Genomic DNA, 27027 nt, shown 5'->3' with positions numbered 1-27027 from the left:
CAGTAAGGAGAGTAGATGTATGAGCTATAGTTTATGTTAAAAAAGATAGTGATAGACCTCAAAGATTTTATTTAGAAAGTATTATAAATTATTTTTTTTTATTAGATTAAAAGGAGAATTTGTCTCTTAACATGAGATAATGGAAAAAATTCTCACCGTAGTAAGATAAAGATTTAATATTATTCTATATTATATTCAAATATCCGGAAGGCCTTTCTACTCTCTGCGCACCTTATGCTTAGAAGCATAAGGACAATTAATTTGGTTCATGATAGTAGTAATATATTTTATCTGTAATATTTTATGTTCTTAAAATAAATATAAATAAAAAATTTATTTTATATTTAGCTATTTATGCAATGATTTTGCCCGCCCTCAAAAAAATGGGCTGAATCCGCCCAAAATGATAAGAAATGACAAACACAAGCTAGCTTAACACAAAACATAGAGAAATTATTACATGAGCTATCATCTGAGCTCAATATCAATTAGCTCAGCGTTCGAGCTCCACCAAAGCACGCTAAAATTCATCACATAACAAACACATGAAAACAACAAACCAACTGAAAGGCAAATTATTAACTCAGAGCAGCATCCGTGAGCGATATTTTAGTCCTTAGCCGGTTCCCCCTAAGACCTTCTTCAGCTTCTTAACCTGCGCGTCATCGAGGAAGGTCACCTTCTCCACTAAGTGGGACGGCAAAGAACTCCCGAACAACGAAAGGCTCGTAATCTGCAATCCCGGGTCCGGGCTGTTGAAAGTAGCAAATGCGACCGCCGGCGTGCTGCCTGACTGCACCTGCAAGTAGTCACGGTTATAAGAAATACTCCAATTTTTTTCTTTTAGCTCTCTGAAGAAAAGAAGCAACTTTTTTTTTCTTTTAATTGATTAGATCGATAAATTAAAAAAATAGGTTTTCATATTTTGATTAAATGTTTTATTAGGATAGATTTTAAAATTATTTGATTTATCTTAAAAGTTGTAGTATAAATTTTAATTATTTCTCATGAGCTCATTTCAAAGCAAATTTAATATCAAAAGATTGAGCCGTGAGCCCGTGAGGTTGATGATAGGTATTCTATTCAATAATAAACGAACAGAAGAGTCCAATAAAGTCCTAAGATTAATTTACAGTTTAATTAATTACCTGGAAGTGCAGCAGGCCTTGGGGAAAAACCATTGTATCTCCTTCGGACAGCGTCTTATAATAAACAGTATTGGAGGAAGAGATGAAGCCAGCTTCGATGGAGCCTTGTATAACTAAGAGGACCTCGGAGGCGGCGGGGTGAGTGTGGAGAGGGACTACGCCATCAATTGCAAGGTCGAGGCGGGCGAGGGAGAGGCCGAGGCCGTTGAGGCCCGGGAATTGCGTGGTGAAGGCGGGGGTTACGGCGGCTTTGACGATGTTGTTGGTATTTCCGGGGGCGCCGAGTCCGGAGAAGACGAAATCGGAGGTGCTGACGGTGGATGCTTTCTTGCAGGAGAATCCGGCTGGATTGGTGGGGAGGGAGAGATCGGCGGCGCAGAAGTCGGCGGCGGAGGAGGGGGAGAGGATGGAAGAGAGGAGGAGGACAAGGAAAGGGATTGGGAGCATTGTTTGTAAATTTTTGTGGATGGAGATAGAGATATGTGTGTGGAGCGAGCTGCTTAATCGAGGATATATATCTCTCTCGAGACGGAAAGAGAGAGAGAGAGAGAGGCATGGCCGCTTGAGGGATTTTACAAGGTAGAAAATAGTAATTTGTGGGGATTTTTTTTTTTTGCTTTCGTTAATTTGCGACAGAATTTTTTAAATTAGTACACTGCTTAGTAAAAAGGCAGGAGCTTTCTCTCTTTTTTTCACCCAAAATCAGGAGAAAATAGGATTTTAAGAGGTGAACTTAACTAAAGAACCCTTTTTATTAGTTAAAATTTTATATTTGAGGGTGGCTCAACTTACAGTGATTCCAGCCATGATTGTAAGAATCTCTATGTTGCTAAAGAAGTTTGATTGTTGAAGCAAAAATATTATATAGTACAGATTTGATTTTAATATCTTGACAATAATTTCTAAAATTTGTGTAGACTATTAAACACTCACTCATTGTGAAGAGATTATTTCGTATGGAGTTCAAAGACAACTTTTTCGTTCGGACTTTAATTAGAAGAAGAGTCAGGTGGCTTCACTTGATTGGAGTCCGGACAAAATCCGAACTCCACACGTAATATCTTTTTTTCTCATTTTTGAGGAACATTAAGCGTCTTAGATGGATAATCATGAACAATTATAGAAAAAATAAACAATTCCAAGCTTCCAAAAGATATTTTCATAAAAAAATATTAAATTTTAGTCGTGGAAAATCAAAATTGCTTTTGAAATTACTGGCCATTTTTTCTACTGAAAATAACGGTGAAAAACATTTTTTTTCCATAGTGAACCCAAAGTTTAAGTCAATAGAGTGGCCTCTAGTATATGAAGAAACTCATCTCTTATTTCACTTCAAATATAAGATTACTTTTTGCTCTAATGAGAACTCTCCACAACCATCACAATTCCCATCAAATTAAAAATGTTTTGACATTATTAACTAAGGGTTTGTTCGGAACTGTTTTTTATTACTTTTTTACAGCAAATTTCTAGTACAAAATTTTTAATTTTTTATTACAAAATTACTTTAAGAAACAATAAAAAGCCGTTCCAAACAAAGCCTAAATGACAAGCTTCATGAGAGCTTATGTGAGATCTAAGCTTCGTTTGGGACGATTTTTTTGTTGCTTCTTAAAGTAACTTTTTTTTATAGAAAAATTAAAATTTTTATACTAAAAAATTATTTTAAGAAATAACAAAAAAGCCATCCCAAATGAAGCCTTATTCGCTCTCACACGTGATTGATGATTGTATCAATAAATGACAAGCTCAATGAGAGCTTTGAACAATATAAATTGCTAGATTCCAAATTTCCCATCGGTCTAATTCCGGCCACTCCTTAATTAATAGGGATGTGGAACAACAGCAACCGTAGATTAATCTAAACTGTTTTTTTTTTTTTTTAATTTCATTTTGATGATATAATTATTCTCAATTATCCTAACAACTTTAAGCCATGGCCCTTCGCCTTAACGAGTGGAACTTTTATTGCGTTCTCTGACCGGACGTAGCTCTACGTTCGGTCAGAGAATTGTTACTCGGTTTTTGCTAGGTATTTGGTCGGTATTGCTAGGTATTGTTTGGTAATAACGAGGAATGCCGCTCTGTGAAGGCCAATACCGAGTAATACCGAGCAATATCGAGCAATACCGAGTAATCCCAAAAAATACCGAGTTTTTCTATAAAAAAAAAACTCGGTATTTTTCGGGATTACTCATTATTGCTCGGTATTACTCGGTATTTGATCTTAGCATTATGGTATTTCTCGTTATTGTTGGTATTGCTCGGTATTTCTCGTTTTGTGCCTAAGATCTTAGTGCCGGCCGAACGTAGCACTACGTACGTTTACGGACCAAATAAAAGTTCCAATGAGTGGTTGTTTATCTTCGATCTCCTCCTCATATTGTGCTCGCCATTTTGTTGGTAAAACATTCTGATGAAAATTTTGATCAAGATAAATTATTAAAGTTTTTTATCCATTTTTAGATGGTATGATAAATAAATTATTAGCATTACAATAATTTTATAGTAGAACTGACCACTTTTTATTCATGAAAAATATTATATCGCGCACGATCCCGAAAAAAGTTCAAGAATCTTAATAGGTCAGATCCAAATGCTCAAACTATTCAAAAATATATTTATATATAAAAAAATGTTAGCCGTGAAAAGAGAAGTATAAAAGTAAGTTGACTGTTGCAGAGATGACAATGCTCCCGTGGACGAGTGGCTTCACTCTTAGGTCTGGTTTGAAACTGTTTTTTATTATTTTTTTAAGTAATTTTTTAGTACAAAAAATTTAATTTTTATACTAAAAAGCTACTTCAAAAAGTAATAAAAAAGCCATCACAAATGAAGACTTAGGCTTCGTTTGGGACGGCTTTTTTATTGCTTTCTAAAATGGAGTTTTAGTATTCAGAAAACAATAAAAAAGCCGTCCCAAACGAAGCCTTAGAGACATAATTCGAAATGAGTATATACGTGAGAAGGTTGGAGTAGCTCCAATGATAGATAATATGAGAGAAAGTAACAGTAAGTAGATAGTTAATGACAGATAAGATGAGAGAGAGAGAGAGAGAGAGAGAGAGAGAGTCACCTTAAATGGTTTGGTCACATAAAACATAGGCCTTTTTCAATGACCCGATTAGGAGAGTAGATGTATTAGATATGACTATTGTTAAGAGGCAGTGATAGACCTAAACATATTTTAGTTAGAAAGTATTAAAAATTACTTTTTTTTATTAGTTTTACACGTGACTTTGAATTTTAGTATGACATAATGAAGAAAAAAGATTCATATAATTGACCTTACGTAGTGAGATAAAAATTTAATGTTATTGTATATTCTATTTAAACATCCGAATCTACATAAGACATTTATACCCTCTCTACTTACCTTAACTTCCTGCATAAGGACAATTGGGTCCATTATAGGAGTAAGACAAATATTTTATCTATAATATTTTATGTTATTTTCAAAAAAGAAAATTTTATGTTCTTTAAATGAATATAAATAAAAAAAATTATTTTAGGTCAAAATTTAGATGTCTCAGTAAAATTGGGTAGTGGGCATTCTACCAAAATTTTCAATAATGAATTGTTGGAAGAGAAATCAACAAATCAAAGCTCACTAATTTTTATTTTTAAGAAAGTTCACCAATAAATCATAAAATATATAGCTCTATTAATTCATCAAAAGCCAACAAGAATTGCTGAAAATCACGAAATAAGCAGTTGGAAAAGGGCTTACATTTGTTGCGAGTTCTCTTATTATATTAATGAAGATCTTGATGGAGTGCTTGGCGAAATATCTTTCTCAGGGCAAATTATTGGGTCAGGTAACCGAACGCAGAGATAGGTCCAGATATTAATAAAATATTATTTTAAAATTAGCCCAAGTAAAGCGCAACTAAAGCGCAGGTAAAGCACAACTAAAACGCAACTAAAGCGCAACCAAAGTGCAAGTAAAAAAGCGCAACTAAAGCGCAACCAAAGCGCAACTAAAGCGCAAGTCAAAAAGCGCAACTAAAGTGCAAGGGACGCGTCAAATTTTTATTGGATGTCCGAACTTATTTTCCGCCTCCGGTCACCTAACCCAATAATTTGCCCTTTCTCAGACCTCTTTCCGCTTTGTCAAATCTTCTTATGGCTCAGCATTTTGGCGCTCTATCATCAGAATAAGATCTCTCATGAAGAAGCAATTATTACGTCCGGTCAAAATCGAACGTATCTGAATGTACCGAGTTTTAGGTGACGTGGCGCGTGGTTATTAGTCTATGAACGCATTCGGTGACCGGACGTAATAATTGCTCCTTATGAAGGCTAGGAAAATATATAATATATATTGATGGAAACCCTAAAACAGGACAGGATGATTTGAAATACCAATGACATGCTTTGATGGTGTGTGTAAATATTATTGGCAACAACACCAGAAGATTGGAGAGTGAAAATATAGGCTTCGTTTCAGATAGTTTTTTATAAAGCAGCAAGAAAGTCACCCCAAATGAAGCTATAATCGAGTGATGTAGTTAAAAGACTATAGTCAAGTGAGATAGTAGTCATAAGATTCATTTTGATTATATGATGATGGTCAAGAGAGCATTATAAGGCAACAATAGTTGGACAATAATGGTACGGTGATGACAGGTAGTTAATGACAATCGGGTGATGAATTCGCCAGTGTAGTCAGGCCCATCTATTGACCTGACCCATCCTGTCCGCTCGCTTTCAAATGAACTCCCACAATGTTTCATTATATAGAGCAAAATCATATTGCTTTACATGGTGTCTAACAACCCTAAGATAGTTCAATTATAAAGCTAGGGTTATTATTAAATGACCAAATAATTTTTATATAATTGAGCGATTTCAGGGCGGTTAGATTTCACTCATTAAGACGCTCAATTTGATAATAATCATGCAATATATAAAAATTATTTAGTCATTTAATTAATATCACAAAATTTTCACATGATTTATTTAAGCATATTTGTACTCAAATCCACATACTCTTATTATAATTGGACTCATCACCTTGAGACATTCAGTTCTACTATACATTTTTTGAAATTGAAGTTTTGATTATCCTTAATATAATTCTAGTAGTTTTCAACTCAATTATTATTAATCTAAACATTTTATTTATTTGAATTTTACATCATATTTAATCCTCAAATAATATGCAAAATTTGTATAACGAATATAATATAAGGGAAATTATAGAAGAATCAAGAATATAAAGTAAATTGAAAAATAAATAAATAAACTAATATTAAAAGTGCATTTTATTGATTTTTTAAAGAGCCACTATTTATTAAATAAATAAGTGAATCAATATTCAAAATTATTTATTTATTTCTTAAATTTTTATATATTTCTTAAATTTAGGTATCTGCCCACTGTCATCATCTTAAGAGATGCATGACTGCGTAATTAATATCTCGACGAGCCTACCAGTAACCAACCCCATAGGTGCAAGATCCGCAGTTATTTTCTCCCCCTTAAGGGATCGCGCCGCATGAGAGAATATTCGAACATGGATTAGGGCATTTCCAATGAAACGGCAAACAATCGTTTTCCGTTCTTCCGACGCTCCACCCGAGCGGCAATTTTGACTCTATTTTATCGCGGATGAACAGTGTGACTCCAATATTGGCGTCGCACTATTCACTCGCCATTTGTTTTTTTTTTTTAATTTAAAAATATATAAAATTAAGTATGGGAATGAATATACTATGAATATTCTTTTTTTTTTTGTGCTAAAAAATGGAGTTCGATTGGAGGGCAAATTATTCGGTTCGGACATCGGACACCGTCCAGAGCCCAATGAAAATACGTCACATCACCCCCTACTCGATACTGAGCTCGGTACTGAGTAGTACCAAGCAGTATTGCACAGTATCGAGCTCAGTATTGCTCGGTACTTGATAACATGACTGCACCTGCTTGGTCTCCAAACGATAAGCTGTGTTCGGTGTCCGAACTCAATAATTTCGCCGGTTGGAGACAAGTTACTTCATTTTGGTGTATTACTTATTACATTTTGGAGTAAAAAATGAGTTTTTCAGTTGGAGATGCCCTTAGAGATTTCTCAACCATGCTCGCCCACCAATCTAATTAAGCTCGATAGAGTAATTCCTTTTTTTTCAAGCTTAACTATATAAATCAATATTTTTAATACACACTAAATTGAATTTAAAATTTTATTCTATATTTCTTTTACTTCATAACAAATATTATTAATATTTTTATAACTCTTTTTTTTTTAATTGTTTTTTATACCCTTACATTTGGCATACTTTAAACTTCTTTTACTTCAAACCAATCAAATATACTATTTCAATCGATTTAATTTGAATTTTTAATTTAGACAATTTTCTCTTTTTTTTTTTTTTTTGAACATTTAGATCAATTAAGATAAACCCACACATAAATCATACATAAAAATTCGAACCCAAAAATTCTTAGTTGATAGTTTAAAAACCAACAGATCAAAATAAATATGTAGATAATTTTCTCGCACAGTTCTAAATATTGCGCATGTACAATTATTGCCAAACTTTTAGAAGATCTGCACCCCTGCACATGGATCTTTTGTTGTCTACGACAGTACAGTAATTTATCACATGTGATCTATTATAAACTAATAAATAAGAATGGCATTAATCTATTATAAAAAATTTAATTTTTTAACTTAAAAGTTATTTTAAAAATCAATAAAAAAACTATCCCAAATCAAGTCTTAGGTTTCATTTGGGACGGCTTTCTTACTACTTTTTAAAGCAGCTTTTTAGTACAAAATTTAACTAAAAATTTTTGTACTAAAAAACTGCTTTAAAAAGCAGTAAGAAAGTCGTCCCAAATGAAGCCTAAGTTTATTGATTGTGATCTTTGACTACTAACCAAAAGATCTTGATTTTAAGTATTGAGTATATAATGTGTGTGAATTTTAGCTTAACCAGCCAAAAAAAAAAAAAAAAAACAAAAAAAAAAAAAAAAAAAAGATGTGCCCTAAATAGGGCAAATTATTGGGTCAGGTGACCGAACGCAGAGATAGGTCCGGATATTAATAAAATATTATTTTAAAAATAGCGCAAGTGAAGCGCAGGTAAAGCGCAACTAAAGCGCAAGTCAAAAAAGCGCAACTAAAGCGCAGGTAAAGCGCAACTAAAGCGCAACTAAAGCGCAAGGTGACGCGGCAAATTTTTATTGGATGTCCGAACTTATCTTTTGCCTCCGGTCACCTGACCCAATAATTTGCCCCTAAATAGATTGCATTCCACAAGAATCCCATTATTTGTATTTCAGATCTGAGCTTTCTCAAGCTTACAATCATTTTCTTGGCGTCTCTATCATTCCAGTCTCTTCTAAGAAGTGAGTGTCCGCTTGTGCAACATTGTTTAACAATATATTATTAAGTTGTGAAGATTAACAGTTTGCATAAAAAATATCAAGCATTTATTTGCATATTAAACCAACGATATCGAACTATAATAAAATATAAAATAATGACAAGAAGACAATAATATGTAATCAACAATTAAACAAACCTATACAAAAAATTTATGGCCGGAGAAACAGAAATCATAGGCGTGAGTTACAGCAAAAAAATAAAACTGTGAAAGGGTAACACTATTAATCAAACTATTTATTATTCTCATATTAATGAAGAAGCTTGAGATATTTTACACTGACAAAATAATAATCATTCCCTCATATAGAGCGTACTAACAGACTAATAAGAAATAGAATCAGAAGAAAATCTTATCAGGAGATTCTAACCTGCCCAGGTATGGAGTCCAACACGGTATGTGCTCTTCAAAGCCGACCCTTGGATTGAACCTGAATTCTTCTATCTTGGCCGTTGAGCACAGAGCTGCCAAATAGAGGCTTTGCTTCGATACCTGTAATTATGAATCTCTCATGAATTTAAATTACTTGGGCAAGTATTTTCTCCTGTAAATGGAAGGAGAATGAGTGAGAAATCATGGCTTGTTAGCCGGTGTTTTTATTTCCTCTGTGGCCTTTCACAAATGCATCCAGGTAGTGGATTTGCATAGAAAGATTCTTCAAACTTGGGGAATTCACCGGGCTCCCTGTAGTATGGAGCACCAATTCGATCTTTGTGTAGTTTCTTCACCTTTGATCTGAACTGCTTCCATGAGATCTTCCCCTCATCATAATCATCAACAAGTTTCACTAAGTTTAACCTGCAGGAAAAAGGTGAAAATTGAGCTGAGAATTAAGAATGCATAGCGTAAGAGGAATGTGGTATCTGCAAAATCAGCTCCATTCTTAGAAAGAAAAAATGTTTGAACTACAATTTAAAAAATGGCTTGCAATTCTACTTATTTATGATCTTAGTCTATCAATTTTAAAGAAAATAATCTAAAGTGCTCATTGGTTTTCATTGATAATATGTTGATATATTTGAATTATAAAGTTGCATAAAATTTTAAGAACGAGAATTCAAGCATAAAATTTATTTTATGAATCTATTATGAATAGATCAGAGAGAGAGAGAGAGAGAGAGAGAGAATCATGAGATTTTTTAATAATGACACCAAGATAATTTTGCCATAGTATTATATCTAGAAATGTCAATGGAACCTGCATATACTAATGAAATCATATTGGAATGCTAAACCAAATTATTTGATCATATAAACTCCCCCAAAATCTTCTTTTTTTCTTCTTTCATTTATAGTTATTTTATTTGTCTATCACATTTTACTTTCATTTTTTAATTTTTTTTGCTTTTTTGAAAATAAAAATAAATACACTTTAATATATATAATATTCTACTAAAGTAAATTATTTCCCTTTGTAATCTTATACTTTTTATTCTCAAACAATTCAAATATCACTTTTTATTAAGTCGTTTATAATCATAATAGCAATTCCTAAAGGCATATTTTACCAGTCCTATTCTCAACAGGTCAAATATCGATTAAATTAAATCACCTATAATTATAGTGATCCTTAATTTATCAAATAAAATATTAATGACATTCACTTACTAGTAACCATAAGGGAAACAAGTAAAACACTATTAGCTGTAAAAAAAATGTTGAGAAAAAAATCGGAACACATTAATAACATGTCTCAAACATCTCAGCCATAGCCAAGGCACACCACAAATCAGGTGGAACGACCGGAAAGAAGGATGAATGCCAAACAAAGAATAGAATACAAAACCATATTAAGACCTCAGATAACTTATAGGCTGGCATCTGCATGCACCTATTAAACCCTATTTGATGAAGGGAACATAAAAATTTCTTAACATAGATATTTTTATAGTTAAGACAGGAAAAAAAGATGGGCATATTTACTCGCATATCACTTGAGACATGATAATCAAAAATACTCTTATAGTTTGCCTCTTGTGATATCCTTCGGAGAAAGGAGAGCCGCCTCCTGTTGCGCCACTTTCCAAGGAGAAAGTAGGAGAAGGCTTGCCCAGACACTTCAGAGGATGCCGCTACCTGTGCCAGGGATTGAAGAGGGCTTGCTCACCAGCTGGCAATGCAAATTGGTTATTTCAATTCACCCTTCGAAGGAATTTGTTCATGTAATAATAAAGTGGCCATTGTTTCTAAACATCTTCTTTAATTAGAATTGAGCTGACCGCTTCCTCACCCACTACAAGGTAGCAACTTCAATGGGTTGAATGCATGATTGTATTCTTTAATTCCTTGAAATTGTTTTGCACTTATGATCATTTTGATGAATGGCAATCATTTGTCTCTGAACATTAAGAAGATGCAACCTAGACCAGCAATTCCTCTTATAAATCACCAAAACAGTTTAGACATTCTTGATGGTGACATCTCTAAAATTGCTTAGACTATCAAGATTCACCATTACACCCTCCAGAGTAAAAAGAAAGCCAATGAACTTCCCTAAAATTTCTCTATTGGAGTATGACTTTGTTTGAAACGGCTTTCTCATTGCTTTCTAAAGCAGCTTTCTAGTACAAAAATTTCTTGAACTAGAAATTTTTGTACTAGAAAACTGCTTTAGAAAACAGTAAGAAAGTCATTCCAAATGAAGTCTAAGCTAAAGTCTTTCTTCTCACTAGCAAGTCATTGGCATAAATATTTCAACTTTCCTATCCTTTAAAAGGGTTGCCCATCATTCACTGGTAGTCATACAGTATTCTTCAATCCAAATGGCATGATACTGTAGCAATGCAAGCCATCATAGGTAATGAAAGTTGTCTTCTCCCAATCCGTAAGTACATATTTGTGAAATTATCAAGAAAGCTCGTTACCAAAAAGTAAATGGTAAGGTTAACTAGTGCTTAATCCATAGAAGTAGGGAGTTATCCTTAAGATAAGCATGGTTCAACTTGATAAAATTGATGCACATCCTCGACTTCCCAAAAGCCTTTTGGACCATCATAGCATTTAAGATCAAATCCGGGTACTAGATTTCTTGGATGAAGCCAAACTTAAACAACTTCTAGACCTTATAGCGGAAAGGCTTTGCCAAAGTCATGGCGACTTGGCAAATTCTCCGTTTGATTGATCTGGCTAACTTATCAATGTTTAATCAATGGCAAATGATATTGAAGTTTACTCCTGGAGTTACTCTAAAAAACAAGCAAAGGTATCAATATTCAATCAGAAGCCACCGACGAGTTGAACTTGGTGATATGAATCAAAAGAAACATTGATGCATAAACTGCGAGTTGGCAGACTACGCTTCTTCAATGGCCTCTAAAGCCTCAGGCCAACTCCCATTTGAAATTTGGTTTGCAAAGATTTACATTGACGAATTCAATTGCCTTGGACAGCATGCTCGAGATTGCAAGTATATTGGATAGTAAGAGTTCAAATTCTCAAAAGAAACTTCATTGTGACATGGTAAGTCAAGATGACTAGAATGTATTCAAGAGAAATCAAATAAAGATGACATTGTAATTTGTTGGGGCATCAACTGATGAAATCCTTCATTGCAATGTCCAAAAGGTTCTCCTCTTACACAAGTAAATGGTAGCACAATCTAGCCTTAGCCTCCCTACATTGACGTGAAATACCATGAGAAGGCCATAAATGGGCAACAACAAAGAAGAATCAATGATCATTTGATTAAAACACTTTTAAAGATAATGCTAAAAAAATTTCCTATATTTTCAAGATAGAACCGATTTGATAGTTGGCCATTAGGGCAATAATGACTAACTTAAATAGAGGGACTTTTTGTTTGCGATCGTTTAGTGCCATTAAAGGTGATGGGCGCTTTAGAAGATGATGGCAAACTTGACATAACATGAACCTCTCCTTAATGGAGTTGCTCGAGGCTTGCTTATCGTAAAGCTTTAGCACAGGCTCTGCCAATAATCTCTTGGATCATCCTAGCAATGGATCGGCCATGTTGGGACAACTTCATTCTTGTTCACCTTAGTAGGCACCTTGTTTAGATGTCGTCTCAAGTCGGCAAAGACAAACTATTTAAGCTTATTCTAGCAGATAAATCTTCAATGAGGCTTTGAGGGTTGCAGCAATCCTTTTTATTGTGATTGTGATTTTTGTGAAAGATGTGATAGTTAGAGAGGTCACGAGTTGATGTTGTTTTACACATTGATGATGGATAGCAAAAATATTCCTGGTCACACTGTTAGACCGGTCCAATCCAGCCAGTCTACACGGGACCGGCCCAGGCAAATAAGGATGGAAATCTCCGCCTCTTCTACGCCCCACGCAATCCGCCGGATCCCATTTAGGAAGGTTTTTTTAGAGAATCAGGAGGGGAAATTTGAATGTAGGGACTGTTTAGGGATGTCCTTTTGATTTGTATGCAATAAATAGTTGGTTTTCCTAGAGTTAGGTAATCTTGAATTTGGGCTGAAATTTAAGATCTCTTAGATTTAGGATTTTTTTTGGGCTCTAGTAAGATTAGGGAGAACGATCCTCCTCTCGAATTGAGGATCAACTGTATCTTGCTATTTCCCGTTTCTATTTCATCAAATAATACAAAAAATCTACTGTTTTTCCTATTTTTGTGTGAATTTTTGTGGAGAATTATCGCTGTTTTTCGAAGATAAATAAGAAATACAAGAGATCTACAAGTGTTTCCTATCAAGATATCAATTATTTCCTATCAAATTAATATCATAGCAGTTTTTGCGATCTTTGGTGGGCTGTTTTGGTAAATTTCAGCGGTTGCTCTTGGGATTTCGAAGAAGAAAGTTGATGTTTTTGAAGGTTGAAATCCATATTTTTATTTCTACAAAAATTCGGGAGTCAATGGTGGCCAAGAAGATGAATGCGTTGGAGGAATGCCTTGAAGTGGAGATTGGACAAATGAAATATGAAATTTCAGATCTCCAAACTCAAGTTTCATATTTAAAAAAAGATGTTTCAACCATTCATGATAAGTTCGACTCGAAATTTTCTATCCTGGAGTAAATGTTGAAGAAAGTGCTCGAGGGCCAAACAAAAATATCGACGTCGGAGGTAGGGAAGGCGCCGACAGCCACGGAGATGGGAAAAACCCTAAGCCAATCAGGAAGTGGAGACTCGAAATGGAGAAGAGAAAATAACTCTCCTAGAGCCAATTTCTAGGGAGGAGCCGGATAGAGGGAAAGAGGAGAGGCGTGAAGAGGTAGGGCAAGAACGAAGATGTGCTGATTTGAAGAGGAGAGGGAAAAGATTGGAAAGGAAAATGAGTAATTATGATCAAAGGGGGGCTGAATTTGAAAGTGAAAGAGTTTGTTATGATTCAAGGGGTGGTGAATTTGAGAGGAGAAGAAGTCAATTTGATGAAAGGCTGGGTATGAATGTAAAAGGGATGATTGGGATGCTTGGGGGAACCTTGGGAAATGAGAAATTATGGAGGGAATAGAGGGAACGGAGGCGATCCGAGGGTGAGAAAATTGAAAATGTCAATATTTGAGGGGGAGGATGCGCACGGGTGGATCTATAAGGTTGAAATATATTTCGCCGTCAATGGGTTGACGGAGGAGGAGAGACTGACGGCAACAGACCTATGCTTGGAAGGGAAAGCTTTGGCTTGGTACAAATGGAGGGACATGCGACGACCCATACAAAGTTAGAGGGAGTTCAAGGATTGTTTGATAGAACGTTTTCGAACCGACAGGGGAGGAGACTTCTACGAGCAGTTCTTCACCTTGACGCAGGATGGCTCAGTGATAGAGTACTGGGAGAAGTTCGAGTACCTTGCTAGCCGATTGGACCGCCTTTCTGAGACAGTGCAAGAGGGGAACTTCATGAAGGGATTGACACCAGAGATTCAGGCAACGGTTAGAGTAACGAGGCCTCGCGACTTGGGGGAGGCTTATGAGCTAGCTCAATTGGTAGAAGATCAGAGGCACCTGGAGAGAGAGACATGAGGCAACAACTCAGGAGGCTCGTACAAGATGACCACCACCTTATTGAAATCCACGGAGCCAACACCGGATACTCTACAGGGGACTTCGAAGGAAAAGATTGCAGGAGGAAGACCTGGGGACAACTTCAAGAAACTCACAGAGACGGAATTACAGGAGAAGATGATGAAGGGACTATATTTTAGATGTGATGAGAGGTATACGCCGGGGCACAGGTGTAAGGACCGAACTCTTCAGGTTCTTACCATTTGTGATGAAGAAGGAATGGAGGAGGGTGCGTCTTTCCACCTTGCGGACAAGGTGGAGCTTTGGGAGGGGAGTATTGTTAGACCGGTCTAGCCGATCCACACGGGACCAACATAGGTGAATAAGGGCGGAAATCTTTGCCTCCTGTACGCCCCGCGCAATCTGCCGGATCCCATGGAGTTGTTTAGGAAGGTTTTTTTGAGAGAATTAGGAGGGAAATTTGAATGTAGGGACTGTTTAGGGATTTCCTTTCAATTTGTATACATTAAATAGATGATTTTCCTAGGGTTAGGGCATCTTGAATTTGGGCTGAAATTTGAGATCTCATAGATTTAGGTTTTCTTTTGGTCTCTAGCGGCATCTAAAGATTTGGGAGAGATCGATCCTCCTCTCGAATTGAGGATAAACTATATCTTGCTATTTCCTGTTTCTATTTCATCAAATAATACAAAATATCTACTGTTTTTCCTGTTTTTGTGTGGATTTTTCTAGAAAATTCTCGTTGTTTTCCAAAGATTGATAAAAAATACTTGAGATCTACAAGTGTTTCCTATCACACACATGGCAACAATAATCTCTACAGTAACACATGAAGCGAAGTGTACATTAGATAACTCGAATGTTGAGATGACCTCTCCCATTCTAAGAGAACATAAGTTGTCATGCTCTATCTTGCTTCTTAAGGCAATACCCTTTCTAATGTTAACAATGATGCGGCTTCTCGGCCAACTTGTCTTGATATTGGTACGTCTTGTTTAGCTAACCTCTAGGATCTCACCATGAATACCCTATAGAACCAGAGTGAAAACGCTTAGAAGTTGAAGCAATATTATTATATTCTCTACATTTATGTGATTGTTAGCCAACTGCAATAATTCAACCACTGTCTTGGGTTTATGCAAGCCAAGCGCAACTTAAAAAATGACCCTTTCAAAGGACCAGAATAAGTACTTCCAGAGTAACAATAGGTTCCATATCTTGTACATCTAACTACCTGTGCTAGAACCAAGTGACAAAATGGCGAAGCAACTCTCTTGGCTCTTGCCTTTTGCGTCATGTTTCATGAGAGTCAGGAGTTTTTCAATTGCTTTTGGACGCTAGCTAAGTGATGAACTATCACTTGAAGCAAATGAAAGAAGAAATGCTACATGGAGCAAGGTGCGATAACCACCACAATGGCGCCTCTTTAAAAGTAGTAAAGATCCTATGAGATTTTACAAAGTTGCTCATAGTGATAAGGTAAATATCCAGATAAAATCAAATCATTATGTGGATTCTTAATTAATTATGAATTAAAATTAAACCTTCACTTGACTCTCTCTCTCTCTCTCTCTCACTAAATTAACAACTCCTCTTCAGTCTCCTCCTGATATCTCTCTCCTCTTAAATTGCTATATAACCTTTATAGGACTATATATAACAACAGGTCCCTCTTTTTTCTTCTCTGAAACTCATCTCTTCAATTCCCTTACATCTGCCTAAGGAAGAAATCAAGTTAACTTTCAAGAAACTGAAGAGAAAGAAGACCAAGAAGGGGATCCACAACATCCCATCATCAAATTGCCACCAAACGATTCTCCTCCTAAATCAAGTGGTATCAGGCAATGTTTTTCTCCATGAAATTTCTCTTGGCTGTATTAATACAAGCATAAACTCAGAAAGAAAAATAGGCACAAGATTAATATATGCAACAAGAAAAAAATGCAAGCATGAATAGGCACATGCATAGTTAGATTATTTACTATTATGGAGACATCTCACATGTGCGACAAAAATGCAAATGTGCACATAAATGTAGACATGCATAAAGGAAGCATAAATAGAAATACCTATCAGGATTAATTGTTTTTTTGAAGTTCTTAAACCGCCTATGACCCTGCACAGCCTTTGCCATATTTCCATCATATGTGTAAATAAAAACATCGCTCTGAAGAGCAACAACATAGTCCAACCCAGCAAGCATGTTCTGGTGATTTCTGAAAGGTCTAAGTTCCTCTTCTGAAGACAAGGTTGAATGAGAGTAGATGTGTGGAAAATCATCTGTAAGATACTTCATGCTACCATTTCCAAAGGCATCACCAGCCACCAAGTATATGCGTGTGCTTGATGGAAATCCCAATCCTTTGAGGAGAAGGGATGTTTCCCTTGGAGTTAAAGGACAACCACCCTGCTTTCGTCTCTCGGAACCATCAATCTCCTTCTCCTTCCAATGGCTCACTTCATAACGCATTTCTCGAAGTTCCTCCTCTTCACTTTTTGTCAAATTATTGCTACAACCTGTAAAAGCAAGCATGTCTTTTTCATATCTGCAAAAAATGAAAATCAAATAACTTTTTAAGCCTGCAATGTGATACTAAAACCAACAAACAAGGACAAACGAATAAGAAAAAACATAGAAAAAGAACATGCATAATACAAAGCAAAGCGTGTTAAGGCAGTGTATTACTACAAGGGGTGTCAATGAAAGCTAATTTGATCTTTGAATAAGATTGCTAACAGGTACAGCAAAACATATAAACAATTCTTTTGTACAGAATTTAACATTTCTTAATTAGCGCACAAAATTGTTTTACCTATCATTGGATGTAGAAACTCTAAGCTGCGACTGTCAGAATCATAAAATAAAAAATAATAATTAACTCCGCCTGATAAAAACACATCAAAGATGCTACTTGTATTCAGAAATGACTCTGTGGGGCTAATTTGGTTCAAGTTTTCCAGAAGTAATGCTTTCTGAATGACAATTCATTTTGAAAGGCCCATTTTAAAATGGAGAAGAGTTTGATTAAGTGTGTTAGACGGAATCACCAATTTACCTGGGGTGATGATACCAAAATGGTTCTGTATGAACACAACAATCTACGCATGAAGCAGAGGAGATAACACTACAAATTAGATTGCAGCCATGTCAGACACAAGCCAGAAAACATCACTGCAGTTTTAATTTATAGGATGCAGTACTTTTTATCTAAGTTCAAATCAAACACTGTTTAATTCTTTTTAAAACACTCAGCATTAAAAAACCCATGTATCCAAGTCCTATCTAAATGGCTCTCTTTGTTTCATCGAGAGTGTTACATTTCTTGGAGAAGGAAAAGAGGTTCTTCTTCATCTTGGATGAGAGAGAGAGAGCGAGCGGGAGAGAGAAGGGAGCTAACAGGGACCTTTATTCATCTTTTGAAATTAATACAAAGGGGCTTTTACCATCATCCTATAATGCCTATTTAAAGGCATTTAAATCTGGTGTAATAACTCGCGGATCAACCTAATCTAAAATCAGACCAATACACAACAATATCCACCATGGTCCGATTTTACAATCAAAAAATCACATGTTCGTCTGTTGCAATCTGACCAGCTCCCTGCACTAACTCCACTAGCAAACCCGCATAACCGAGCCCAATCCCGCTCGCACTCTGCCTTCACTGTGTGTTCCGATCCACAACTTCAGCTTGCGCTCTCGCGCATTCTAACCCACATGTGTCTGCACTCGTTGTTGTGCCTCCCGTGATTTGCATGACCGTGCATTGTGCATTGCCTACTCCTGCATTCTTCTGGTCCACGCATTTGCTGCTACACAGCACGCCCATGCTCCAGCATCGATAACACTTCGACTCGCCAATCTTCCCTGGGTACCCATGCAAGCTCCAACTAGCGACATCGCGCGAGCCACCTGTGTAATTTCAAGTCTACAACTAATCTGCCGCCCCAAGATTCTTCGTCTTGCTGGTTTTGATCTCCGCTCCTTCGACACACCAAAACTGTTAATCCTGCTTGCTGGTTTTCCCTTTTCAAAACTCTACCTCAAAAGATCAAAATTGGTACTAGAATAAATTCTTGCTCTCTTACCCATCTACCCGCAGTCAAGATTGCAAGTATTGTTGTTCTTCTTCCACTTCATAGGTCAACCTTCAAGCATTTCCTTATTCTTCAACTTGTTCAACAGCTCTCTCATTGTAAAAGTTTGGCTTCCCGCTCCATCAATATTCTGCTCGGACTTACTGGACAAGCCCGAATTCTTCTCCTTCATCCCGACATCCGCTTCCTCCACCGGCTTCCTTTGTCTCACACAAAAACATGACCCGTCCGGCGTCCGCAACCTGACTAGCCACCTGTGGCACCCGGCACTCCGTGCATCAGTGAGGCACGCCCACGCTCACACCACTACAGGTTTGACCCAGCCAGCGTCCGCTTGTACCCAACAACATTTAGCCGGCCCGCCTGTGCAATCTCTAGCACGTACGCTTCCGACCCAGGTGACCGCAGGATGCACCACACATGGGCCGCCTTTTGCTCAAGCACATGGACGCCTTCTTCCCACGCGCGCCGTACCAGGCCTCTTGTCTGCCTCCGAGACTGCTTCCGCGCCTATCCGCTTCGACTAAAGCCCCGCATCCAAGAAACAGACTAGACTCTACTGCACGCATGAGACCCACGCAACAAACCGCTCCAAGCGGTCTCCATGCTCCCTTGAATACAAGAATCTTCCTCATTCCTCGAGATCACCTCAATGAGGCTCTGATATCACTTGTTATGATTCTTACATGAGGAAGAAGATGGATCTTCTTGAACTTGGATGAGAGAGAGAAATAGGGAGAGAGGAAACACATATGAATCGCTTATTCCTTATTCATAAGCTATTAAAAGGGGTCTAATTACATAAGCTTGAGCATCCAATATATAGGAATTTGGACACTGGTGTGGTGTCTCTGCGAAACCACTAATCCTCAAAATAGACTAAAATACAACAATTTCCATCTTGGTCCAAATTTTACCCCAAAAAATAAATAAAACCACCTGTTTACAAGAACTCACATTTGCCGCAATTCGATTGGCTCCCTGCACTAACTCCACGAGCAAACCCTCTAAACTAAGCCCAATTATGCTTACGAACATACTCCAATGTATGTTTTGATCCACGGCTCCCGCTCACGCTCCCGTGCATTCTAAACCACATGCGCCTACGCCCCTTGTTGTTCCTCCCGTGATCTGCACGCTCATGCCTTGTGCATCTTTCTCCCGCGCGACATAGCTACACTCCAACACCGAGCAACCTTCAGCTCATATGTCTTCCTCGGGTACTTCTGTGCGCTTTAGCCTAAGACTTCGCATGATCCACCAGTCCAATCCTGAGTTCGTTGCCCGCTTCTTGCACACACCTGCGTGGTTTTGCTCCGAGGCTCTTAATCAACTGTCCTGACCGCACGATCAACTCCACCTATGCAATCTCATCTCTCTGTCTGCTTGCTGATTTGCCCCTGTTTGGACCCGTAAACTCCACCTAAAAAATCTAAACTAATCTTTAATCAAGAATTTCTACATCATTCCTACAATCTGTCAGTACCCGAGTCGTGCCATATCTATTTGTAACTCGAATTCGACCACAAGAACGCATCTCGCACGCGCTCGCCCACGTTCCATGCTTCCCTGCCTGCATTAAAAAGCCCGTGTGTTGCCCTTATTGCATGCATACCCCCACGTCTGCCCGCATGAACCTGTCAACTGAATTCGCACGTCTGCCCACATGCAATCGTCCGCGACAACAAGCTCTGCACGTTTTCCTAGCGCCATGAGCCCAGCGAGTCCTCCCGAGCCCGTAGCCCTGTGTGTTTTCTACGGTCGCGATGCCAAGCCGCTCTGCGCACACCTAGTCTACTCCCACATGCAAGCAATTGCACCTATGTCATGTCGTTCATAAAATCTTGTGTGCTCCGCTCCGACCGAACAACCACACCCGTTGTCTTACGCGATTGTGATCGAAGAACCAAGCCGCGAGAACCGCACCTCCTAGCTTGCATCTGCACAGAGCTTGCCCGCATGCATCCACTCGTTTCGTACGCGACACCTATACGTAGCCTGGATTCCCTCTGCTCCTACTTTTGTACGCGCCCAACACAGCTAGCTCATGCTTCTAATCCTCTTTGATCCGGTAAGGGACCTTGGCATCCCATCGCCTCCGCCTACTAGCGCATAGAATTGACCAGCACAACCTCCAGCAATGCCGGCAACCCGACCGCTCCTCTTTTCTTGGACAAGAATCTTCCTCGAAATCGCCTCAACGAGAGTCTTAAACCACTTGTTACATTTCTTGGAGGAGGAAGAGAGGCTCTTCTTCATCATGGATTTGTGTGTGTGTGTGTGTGTGTGTGTGAGAGAGAGAGAGAGAGAGAGAGAGAGAGAGAGAGAGAGAGAGAGAGAGAGAGAGAAGGGAGCTAACAGGGACCTTTATTCATCTTTTGGACTTGTTACAAAGTGGGTTTTTACCATCATCCTACAATGCCTATCTATAGGCATTTACACATGGTGTGATAACTAGTCTAATCTAAAACCAGACCAATAAACAATAGAGAGAATAAAATGTTTTCAATCAGTAACCTTTAACGTAACATACTGACAATATAACTAGTGTGAATGTGTCATTATATAGTAAAAAATATATTGTTTCTATGATAACAGCATGGCATATAGCAAAAAGCTGAAACAACAATACAACAAGATGTAAAGCCAAGACAATTTTATGTTGGGGATAGATGAGGAGCAAACACCACAATGATGAAACAAGCAAGAAAGTAAAAGTAGTGGAAAAGTAAAGAATATCAGGATTTAACGTGAAAAAACTTAAAATAGGGAAAAAAACCACGGAGCCACACCACACCAAGAAACCACTATGAAAATTGGGAGAAATAAGTGCATATCTCTTTTTTCTCACTCTCTCCTTCCTTCTCTTCTTAGATGCACTACTCTCACTCTTGCCCTAACTAGAAATACAAGAGAAAGCCAAGTAAAATAACTCTAAGGGACACAACCCTTCAGAAAATGAGAAAGAAAACCATATAGTTCGTCTTGCAGCACTGCGGCACCCAGTCTCTGTTTGATAATGCTGCAGCGCTTAAACACTCAACGCTGTTGCGCTCAGTCTCTGTCTTGACCCGCTATGGTGCCATATCTTTACATATGCGGTGTTCTGTCCTCTGTCGCTCAGCGTTGGGGCGCTCGAATACACAGCGTCGGGGCTTTGCACCCAAATCAAAGCAGGGGGTAACCATACCCCCAACGTACATGACAAGCTTTGAGGTCCGAGGTAACATAATAACCAGATTAATCAACACAATTAGATTCCACACATAATATATTTTACTGTAAACTTTGAATGAGTTACATTAAATTAAAAAAAAAAATTATCTCTTGTAGCCAAGGGCCGAAAAAAAGTGGAAGTGCATTAAAGGGCCATTTGAATTTGGTTCATGGTAATAAAATTCTTGGGCATAAGCCAGGCCGTTAATAGACCGATGTTGGCCATGCAGAAACAGCTGACATTTATTTTAACATCCTAGATGCTTGAAAATGAAGTTTAACGATGGTTTTCTGTAGGCTGGAGAAGGAGCCCTTCAATCCGAAATATAAATCCTAAACCATTGGAATAACAATTAGAAGAATTTTTGTTGGAATCTAAGAATGGACGGAGCTTTAGGTTAACAACAGCCACAATAGGCAATGAGTATTCTAGAAAATGCTACACTTGTTAACAGCTCACCTGCATAAAACTTAGATCTTGCTGGAATAAAAATGAAATGTCTATGTTAGAAAAGCTTTGCAATAACGTTATACTTTTTATTTGGTACAGCAAGATGATATCCAGCATGTGGATAAATTACAAATTCCATGAATGCAAACTGGGAAAAAAACTTTTTTTGAGAAAAAACGATCATGTAGGAGCCATTCATTTATTGAGAGGTTTTATGGATAAGTATAGAGAGACTAAGGAGGATCTACATATGATATTTATTAACTTAGAGAAAGCATATGATAAAGTTCCAAGAGAAGTGTTATGGAAAGTTCTAGAAAAGAAAGAGGTTAATAATGCTTATATTCAAGTCATTAAGGATATGTACGCAAGAGTTGTTACTTGTATTCAAACAGAAGGTGGTTTGACCAAGTTTTTTTCCTATTTCAATTGGAATACATCAAAGTTCAGCTTTAAGCCCGTATCTTTTTACTTTTAGTCATGGATGTTCTTACTAGACATTTGCAAGAGGATGTACCCTGGTATATGCTTTCTGCTGATGCTATCTTTTTTGTTGATAAGACTGGAGAGGTAGTTGAACGTAAACTTGAATTATGGAGGCCAACCTTAAAGTCTAAAAGTTTTCGTTTGAGTATATCTAAAACCGAATACATGAATGTAATTTAGTTGTAATAGATCTAGTAGGGGGATTGTGACTTTGCGCAATCAAGTCATTAATAAAAGTACACGCTTTAGATATCTCAGGTTTATTGTTCAGACTGATGGTGAAATAGATGGGAATATTATTAGTAGAATTCAAGTTGGATGGTTGAAGTGGATGAATGCATTGGGCCTGATGTGTGATAGAAAAATACCTCTCAAACATAATGGAAAATTTTTATAAGATGGTAGTGAGACCTGCAATGCTTTATGGCACAGAATGTTGGCCATTAAAAAAGAAGCATAAGATTAAGTGTTGTAGAGCTGGGGATGCTTTGGTGTATGAGTGGCTTTACTCTTGGAGACAGAATGTGAAGCGAGCATATACGTGAAAAGGTTGGAGTAGCTCTAGTGGCAGATAAGATTAGAGAGAGTCGCCTTAGATGGTTTGGTGACATAAATCGTCGACCTTTAAATAACCCGGTTAAGAGAGTAAATGTATTAGATTTGGCTTATGTTAAGAAAGGTAGAGGTATACCTAAAAAGACTTGATTAGAAAATATTAGAAATGACCTTTCTTCATTAGATTTAAATGAGAATTTAATTCTAAACAGGACACAATGGAGAAAAATGATTCATGTAGCCGACCCCACTTAGTAGGATAAAGACTTGATGTTGATGTTGTTATTGTTGTAGGAGCCATGAAAATCTTGTTGGATCCATGTGGCAGCAATGAGTGTAGGTAAATGCCCTACCCATTGCAAAGAGAAATAGTTTCCCCAATCACCGTTCGGGGGAGAAAATATCACTTTTTCATATAGGAGCTGAAAAACAAGCTTGGTAACATGGAAAACAAGTAAACTGCAATGACTTTCTCACTTCACTATCAAGTGATAAGTATGGAGTGATGTCACAGTTTTGCAACAGGCAACCTATGAGTGCAAAAAACATCTCACATATGTAGGATGATATAATCACTTATAAAGGGATATATTATTATCTAACAAGTTAAAAGGATTTGCGCAAAAACTACCAGTTTTCAGAGACTATTTATGATCAAGCAGCTCTCAGATGCATGCAGCAAAGCAGTTATTCTTCATATCATGGTAACACAACATTAAAACTTCAATATCGGAGCAAATCCAAAACAAAAGAACGCAAACTACACACTAAGAAAGATTTTCAGTTGAAACAATTCACTTGTTGAAAGAAAGATTACTGGAAAATGTAAAAGCCTAAAGCAAGGCCATTGCAGACCTTACCGTAAATGAAGTGCAACATATGGTTGTCCTTCTTGCCGCATCCTTGATACTAAGACTGCCCCATAGCCTTCAATGGGAGCAGAATATTTCAGTGCCTTATAATTTACTCGACATCTCAATTTCTGGATAGAGTTTGGAAGCCCATTGTTAGCAAGCCGGGCATCAGTATGTGTGAAGTATATAACTCTGTGTTCTTGCAATAGAGGGAGGACATCTGCTTTGTAATAATTCACCTGAACCATGTCGACAGAATAATCAATGTGGAGCACAAAGCAACGGAACACAACTTTGAATTGTTATTTCTAAAAAGAGTGCCGGATAAACCTTAGACCAAGATATAGGAGTTTTCATAAATGGTTCAGTCTCTCTGAAGGCAGCTGGCAAAGTATCAACTATATGAACATCGTCCTTTAAGGTCTCCATAAAATATTTCCAATCAAAAAGATCCTTGAAATTACTGTTGAATATGAAATGACAAATATTCATGATTGTATAACAAAGAAACCAATGCTGCCAAGAGGGTGATTAGAAAAAAGGCAATCTTATTAACCTATCATCTGCCCAGTAGGATGTATGGTCAAGTGAAGGAAGAATAAGCGTGGCTTTCATAATCTTGGCAACAGCAACCATGTCACAGATCTGCACTCTAAAAAAATCATGCATCAGAATATTGAATGACATTCAAACAGAAACCTAATTGAAACCCTTAAACTGTATTCATACCCCGAATCTCATCTGATTCAAACCTCCATTTGCATTAATTATAATATAGCCGTTTGTCATAGCATCAAGCTCTGCAGGCAAAAAAAAAAAATCTTAAAATAATAGAATCTAAATTGCATGATAACTACAATGAAACAAGAGAAGAAGAAAACCTCATTCAAGAAAATAGCAATTGTCAGAAATCATGAAAAGATCAACTTACTCTTATAATTTGCTGGTTCAATACACTTCTTAAATTTTTCACTGTTTGGCTTAGTCCAAATCTCTGAATGCTGGTGAGTAGAAAGGAAGTGTTACTGAAAGATTTAAAGGTCAAACGGCATATCAAGGACCTGCAGTGATGCGGATGGACTTACCTCAATTACATGGTCATGAATCTCATGACCACCATCCAAACCCAATGAAAACGTCATCAGGTATCTGTCATTGTCCCCCCCTCCCTTAAATCCATGACTAGATGATAAATCCACCCTCTGACTGGTCATTTCAGTCAAGAAATCCTGTTAAATGCAAGCACAATAATTATAATATAAGAGAAACTTTATTATATGTAACTATGTCTAACTAGCTAACCCTGAAGGTTGGTTTGAATTCAAAAGTTTCAAACAACTAAAAATATCTTGATGCAGATAAGACAGGAAAGATCCTGCAAGCTTTCTAACAACATAAATCTAGAAAGTAAATGAGCTACTATATCATTCAGGTAGCCAAAATTTTGAATCTAATACCAGATATGGCCCCAAAAAACAAACTATAATTGAAAAATAAGAAGAAAAATAGACATCGTGATTCTGAATGAAAAAACTACATTGTATAAGTGAGGATTTATTTACCTAAATTACAAGGACCCACTCAGTTATAACATTCGGGGCATTATTCCCCCAAGGGGCACACTAACCCACTACATTTGAATGAATCACTTGCCCAAACAAGAGGAATCTCTTACTGTTATATCCGCTCTCTAAAACCCTTTCATGTCTAAGCATTTTATAGTCTCAAAGATGAACACTTCGGCCAATTTAAGGATATGGTTAGTAGGTGGTTAGTTGTGGTTGGGAAGAATAATTTATACCAATGAAAACTTAATCATTCTCTCCTTCATTGAAGAAATTTGGTCACAATTTTAATATATGATGAGACACCCATTCTACATAGTTGTAAAATACTTATGGATATTTATGGAGAATGTTGGTATAAACATGGTAACATGAAGATCGAATGCCAATGGAGGAAGAATTTAAAGGATAGAAGAGATAAAAGAGTAACTTTATAGGTATTTATAGAGTGAAAGTGACTACACATAACACGTGACCTTCATCTGTGTAATAATTGATAATCCTCGCTATTCTCGCAAAGGGTTGTAAGAATATAGCTCATGTGGGTGACCAAACAAGGAAATTTTATTCAAAATATCACAACATTCATCAAAGAGAGAACACTAGTTCCTTATAGGAAAAATAACTAAGGGGAACAAAAGACTAATTGGTTCTTATATGACTTAAAGCATAAGAGAAAACACAAATCTCTCATAAATTACATCATAGCAAATCTAAATGTTACACCATAAAAAGGACATACAACAACAACATCAAGCCTTTATCCCACTATGTGGGGTCGGCTACATAAATCATTTTTCTCCATTGTGTTTGATTACTCATTTAAATCTAATAAAAAAATATTATTTTTAATATTAGGTCTACCTCTACCTTTCTTAACATAGGTCAAATCTAATACATCTACTTTCCTAACTGAGTCATCGGAAGGCTACCATTTTATGTGACCAAATCATCTGAGGCGACTCTCTCTAATCTTATCTTCCACTGGAGTTCTCCAACCTTTTCACGAATATGCTCACTTTGTATCATGTCTCTAAGAGTAAAGCCACTCATCCACCTGAGCATCCTCATCTCTGCAACACTTAACTTAATATTATACTTCTCTTTTAATAGCCAACATTCTGCACCATAAAGCATTACAGGTCTCACCACCATCTTATAGAATTTTCCCTTAAGTTTGAGGGGGACTTTTCTATCACGCAAGTCAGATACATTCCTTCACTTCAATCCTCCAACTTGAATTCTACTAAAAATATCCCCATCCATTTCACCATCACTCTAAACAATAGACCCAAGATATCTAAAACGT

At 37.1% G+C, this 27027-nt stretch overlaps 2 protein-coding genes across 2 annotated transcripts in view; both read right to left on the bottom strand.

Moving 5' to 3' along the window:
- Nucleotides 1–404: 404 nt before the first annotated feature.
- On the bottom strand, nucleotides 405–1673 carry LOC110094206 (auxin-binding protein ABP20-like). Its single transcript, XM_020819383.2, has 2 exons — nucleotides 1149–1673; nucleotides 405–799 (listed from the first exon to the last, which is right to left on the bottom strand). Exons 1-2 carry the CDS (start codon nucleotides 1593–1595, stop codon nucleotides 617–619), a joined length of 630 nt encoding a protein of 209 aa, XP_020675042.1. The 5' UTR covers nucleotides 1596–1673; the 3' UTR covers nucleotides 405–616.
- A 7032-nt stretch (nucleotides 1674–8705) lies between these two features.
- Nucleotides 8706–27027, bottom strand: part of LOC110094211 (O-fucosyltransferase 35-like) — a 30066-nt gene continuing 11744 nt past the window's right edge. The window contains exons 2-9 of the mRNA XM_020819387.2: nucleotides 25239–25382; nucleotides 25085–25154; nucleotides 24883–24953; nucleotides 24710–24798; nucleotides 24484–24616; nucleotides 24160–24392; nucleotides 16563–17039; nucleotides 8706–9340 (exon numbers count right to left, since the gene is read on the bottom strand). Of these exons, the coding sequence (XP_020675046.1) occupies nucleotides 9139–9340; nucleotides 16563–17039; nucleotides 24160–24392; nucleotides 24484–24616; nucleotides 24710–24798; nucleotides 24883–24953; nucleotides 25085–25154; nucleotides 25239–25382 (1419 nt within the window). The 3' untranslated portion in view covers nucleotides 8706–9138. The remainder of the gene's footprint in view (nucleotides 9341–16562; nucleotides 17040–24159; nucleotides 24393–24483; nucleotides 24617–24709; nucleotides 24799–24882; nucleotides 24954–25084; nucleotides 25155–25238; nucleotides 25383–27027) is intronic.

This window comes from Dendrobium catenatum, unplaced genomic scaffold, assembly GCF_001605985.2.
Source record: "Dendrobium catenatum unplaced genomic scaffold, ASM160598v2 original_scaffold_117459, whole genome shotgun sequence".
Lineage (NCBI taxonomy): Eukaryota > Viridiplantae > Streptophyta > Magnoliopsida > Asparagales > Orchidaceae > Dendrobium > Dendrobium catenatum.
Note: the sequence above shows the minus strand (reverse complement) of the source record. Positions and strands in the feature narration are given on the sequence as shown.

Bases quoted from the DNA above. Each gene is read 5' to 3' on its own strand.
- LOC110094206 (XM_020819383.2), bottom strand. From the start codon at position 1,595: ATGCTCCCAATCCCTTTCCTTGTCCTCCTCCTCTCTTCCATCCTCTCC. The intron at 800-1,148 runs GTAATTAATTAA...GACTACTTGCAG, and splicing joins AAGGCCTGCTGCACTTCCAG to GTGCAGTCAGGCAGCACGCC.